Source organism: Alosa alosa, chromosome 2 (assembly GCF_017589495.1).
Source record: "Alosa alosa isolate M-15738 ecotype Scorff River chromosome 2, AALO_Geno_1.1, whole genome shotgun sequence".
Taxonomy (NCBI): Eukaryota; Metazoa; Chordata; class Actinopteri; order Clupeiformes; family Clupeidae; genus Alosa; species Alosa alosa.
Genome location: NC_063190.1, coordinates 18,891,333 through 18,896,146, shown reverse-complemented (window position 1 = coordinate 18,896,146; position 4,814 = coordinate 18,891,333). Strand labels below are relative to the sequence as shown.

Sequence of the window (4,814 nt, the reverse complement as noted above, 5' to 3'; positions counted from 1 at the left end):
ATTCCTGGTTGCCACCACTGTGCCCTTCAGCAAGGCACTTAACCCTGAGTTGCCCTGGAGAAACTGTCTAGACTGGGGGAGACTGAATGTAATAACTGACATATGTAAGTCGCTTTGGATAAAAGTGCCAGCTAAATTAATGAGTAAGTACAGTAAGTAAGAACAGGGTCAGACTTCTGAACCACCTGATCCGGGCCAGTTCCGTTTGAGATCTGGGTCCGTATGGTTCCCCTGGTCAGCAGTGTAGCACTGTGGTGGAGAAGAGTAGTGTGTGTGTGTGTGGGGGGGGGGGGGGGTAAATTACATCAATGTGTCAACATTGCGGCTTACCCGCAATGGCTGATTAGAAACAGCTTAGCAGACACATGGCACTATCAACGTTCAGGCACTCCCTGGGAGATAACAGCCTACGAGCTGCAGGGGCACAACTCGAAAAGATGACACATCAAATCTAACCCAAGAGAGTTCTCCACATTACGTAATCAAATAAAACGACATTTACACCACCCGCCTCACCCGCAAAGCACTAATGATTGTCAAGGATACAACCCACCCTGCACACGAACTGTTCAGCCTCCTGCCCTCTGGAAAGCGGTACAGGAGCCTCCGCTCCCGCACCACCAGACTGGCAAGTAGCTTCATCCACCAAGCAATCAGGATGCTGAACACTCTACCCACTCTCCCATCACTGACAGCCCCCCCCACCCACCAGCCAGCCAGGAACCTGGGAAACTAGGATCCTGTCTACCTAACCCCAACACCGCCCTGTGGAACTGCACTGTGACTGCGCAGCCCTAACGTGTTGCTGCTTCACATCAAGCCTGATATACTTGAAATTACTGCATACTGCATATCAATGTAAATATACAGGTCACACAAGCACAAGTTTAAACTTCATGTAACTGTTAAGACTATATAAATATACAACACAACTACCTCTATTTTTTTTTATATATATGTCCTATATTTCTATTTTGATACATACATGTTCTATATTTCAGTCTTGCACTTTAATTTAATGTTTATTGTCTATGGCTATGTCTATAGTATGTCTATGTCTGTATTTAAAGCATGTCTATGTCTGCATGGGAAAGTAAGAAACGAAATTTAAATTCTTTGTATGACCAGTGCATGTAAAGAAATTGACAATAAAAGCCGACTTGACTTGACTTGACTTGAAATGGCTCGACAACAAAGAGCCAGCCAAAACGGATTTTTAGACCACCCACAAAAATAAGACCTGCCCTCCTTGGTAGACTCCAGGGATTTGATAGATTCAAAGGGTTCAGGGTTCTCTTATGACGGTACTTAAAGTGTGTATTTATTGTTAGCCAGTGATATTAACTGACAGATGATAAAATGTCTTCTAAAGACATCACACAGCAACAAATTAAGCTGAACACTGGATAGACGAACCCTTGGTAGATGAAAGAAAAAACCTATCAGATTGAGATATTGGCACAAATAGAGTCAGGAAATGGGGTAGATTTTCCATTCAAATGCATTAGGATATTTACAAATACTAGTCTCTTGATAAAGGGCTTGGTGTTTTGGGGGGTAAAACAAAACTGTTTTCAGTTCTTTAAACCTCTGAGGTGATTCTGTCAGAGCCACAATTACTGCCATGTGATCAGGTCACATACCTGTATACTATATTTAATGAACTAAATAATGTCACCTATTCCCACAGCACATGAAAGGACACACACACACACACATACACACTACCACAAACCCTTTACTGTCTGTAGTTCCAGGTTTATCTTTGGACTTTAAAGCCAGTGACGTTCCCCAATAAAATCTTTGATTTTATCTTGTCTGGTGTTTTTTTGTTGGCAGTGGTGGGAGAATGTCTGCTATCGCAAGAAACTTCATCATGTCCCTGATATTGACCCGCAGATATGCCCTTTTTTGTCTACGCACAGCCAAAAACGTGAAAAACAACATGACACACATGAAAACAAGAAAACAAGAAAACATGCTATGTATGGCATTTTTTGTTTTCGACTCAAAAAATCAGGCCCACATCTAGGACCAATTTGGGTCAACAACACACTATTGACTGGACATGCACACTGAGAAAGACACCTTTAACGTTTACATAACTATCAGAGCAAAACCCCACCACAAGACCTCAGCACATTCCTCACTTTAGCCTAGACTAGGTATGTGCAGTGGCCAGCCGATGTAGGCACCTACTGTCTGCCCCCTTTACATGAACCCAATAAACTCTGGTCAATATTGACAACAGATGAATCAGTGCCAAGACATTTTATCAAAGCTGTGAGGGAATTCCATTTCTATTCAGTCTATTCTATTCTGCCTTTCTGGACACTGCAAAACAGGCTACCTTTATGTTTTACATAAAGATACAGGAGCGTGCCCTCATAACAGGCACTTTCTAAACACCTCCAGGTCTACAACAAGGCCAAGACTTGGTTTGGCAGTGGACCGTAGTGCCACGCAGAGTACCCCATCCCTTTTAGAAGAAGAACAAGCACACAATGGGCTCATTTGTGTCGCTTCCCTCTGGGAGCCTGAGCTTACATCACATAAATACAGTTGTCAGGTCCAAAGGACAAGGCATTCCTGACATGCTTTGGAAGCCAAGGGCAACACTTTGAGATAAAAATCGCAAAGTAGCCACTGGACATACATGACTAATATAACTAATTAACTGGACAATGAACTGGGGTCTATTTCGCTCACCACAAAGAGGTGTCTGTGCACTATTGGTCATAATTTGTAAGAAAACAATTTAATTATATTGATGTGAATCATTTTCAGTGTGTTTCTAGATATGGGCCTCTGCCTGTGTAGGTATGACCTTGGATGCATGTTTTGTTCTTATAGACGTGGATGGCACTTACCAGGATCGTTGCACATGTAGGAGTAGAAGCCCTCGGACTTGAGCATGATTAGCAGAGACCCCCAGCCGAGAAGCACGGCGGAGAAGAGCAGGTTCTCGATGATGGCGGTCACGGCCATCCACCAGCGGCGCGCAAAGGCTGTGCTTAGGGTCGGAGCCATGGTGGCGCAGAGAAGAAGGGACCAGAGCAGGAGAGAGGACGACGGGCGTTGGTACCGCTGGAAGTCGGTTGGTGTTTGTTAGACTACTGTATGAACAGCAGCTGTAAAATAAGACAAAAGGGAGAATACAGATTTTCACTTAAGTTGGCAGTGGAAACATGGGCAAGACCTGGCGAGGGCTAATTACGCACTGATTATAACGATCATGATAACTGTGATTCTCAATGTAACACTTGAACTTGCATTATCTCCACAGGATTCGTTTATTTCCAGATGTCTTCAAGATAATTGCCACCTAGCCTTTGTGTGGCTAACAGGCGCATTACCATGAAGAGGTCGTTCTGACCACAAATAAATGCACATCAATAGGTCACATTTATTTTAAGTGGATCTTTATAAACCTCCATTTCGACCTATACTGATGTAATCGAAATTTGAACAGAATAACTGTCTGATAAAAAAAATCATCCATTTAAAGGTGACGCATGGGAAATGTTAGGAGGCAAATATGAAGAGTCGCAGAAAATACTCTAATCATTTCAAAACTTGTTTGGAACTTTCCAGTTCAATAGTTCAATGTCCTACGTGCGTATGTATACAGGGATGACTAGAACCATCACCAATGAATATTATTATTTTCTTCTCTATGCAGTAAAATAGCATCATATATCAATTCAGATAACTTGACCCATAGCCTCTCTCACGATGCAACATTGTAAAGTAGACATACAGAAGACAATAACCTGTTACACTTCAAATCGGATAATGTCTTGAGAAACCTATTTGTTAGTATCTCATCGGTGATAGTGTCTTACCTGGAGGATGAAACTCAGAGTGCACTGCTGTGTCCAGGATCTCACCGACTGAGAGTTTCCCTTAGTGCTCCAGAGCCTATTTAAGGGACCGGCAACTGGGCCTCGATGGCTCCTCGTAAGTGCCACAGACCAAACCACGCCCATTCAGTGATGCCTTGTCACACAGGTTAAACATTGAGGGAGAGTGATGATGTGCCATGGCAGTTTTCGCCTGGTGTTGTAGTCACGTTATTTCTCTGAGCACGAGGGACAGACTGCATTCCAAGCAGAGTTGAAGGAAACTGTGCAGACCCATGTCTGGATACAGATCTAATTGATCAGCCGAGCTACTTGTGGATTCCGACCGGCATATAGTTAAAGTTATTGGTCTTAGGTCGCGAACTTCACTGATGAAGACAGGAGGTTGTCCTATCAATATGCTAGGCCAGACTAGGGGTAGGACTATTACAAAAATAATAGTATAAAGAATGGTTAAGCTATGCATTAGACTAGTAAGTCAGTACTGAAAATCTCCAGTCATATTTCCCTCAGAAAACCCCTGCTGTTTAGTAAAGTACCAAAGCAGATTTTTTTTTTTTATTAAAGTACCCAGAGATGGTCTGCAGGTTTATGCCATGTATCCGATCGCGCATCCGCGCCCAGTTGAATCACGAAATTGCAAAAGCACAGATAAGGTGAAATAAACAACTTTAGTCGTTATTAAATCAAGGATCAGAAACAGCCCGGCAACATTCCTGTAGCCTATCTCACAGTGACCGAGAGAGAGGCGTTCTCTACTGGTACTGACTGGTTGCTGTGGGGACGACAGATGCCGAACAGTGGCTCATGAAGTGGTGTAGACACTGAAGAAAAACAAAACAAGTTCAAAACTTTGCCTCTCACCCACATTTGTGTGTCATTTAATTCGAATGAGAAAATTGTAAGAGAAAAAACGTTTACAATTTTCAACATTTCAATGATCAGTTGCAA

At 42.8% G+C, this 4,814-nt stretch overlaps 1 protein-coding gene across 2 annotated transcripts in view; it reads right to left on the bottom strand.

The window, feature by feature from the left end:
* slc43a2b (solute carrier family 43 member 2b) overlaps positions 1 to 3,930 on the bottom strand; it is a 15,936-nt gene extending 12,006 nt beyond the window's left edge. For both annotated transcript variants that reach the window (XM_048238047.1, XM_048238048.1), the window contains exons 1-2: positions 3,846 to 3,930; positions 2,871 to 3,131 (exon numbers count right to left, since the gene is read on the bottom strand). In XM_048238047.1, the coding sequence (XP_048094004.1) occupies positions 2,871 to 3,030 (160 nt within the window). In that variant the 5' untranslated portion in view covers positions 3,031 to 3,131; positions 3,846 to 3,930. The remainder of the gene's footprint in view (positions 1 to 2,870; positions 3,132 to 3,845) is intronic.
* Between the last annotated feature and the right edge of the window lie 884 nt (positions 3,931 to 4,814).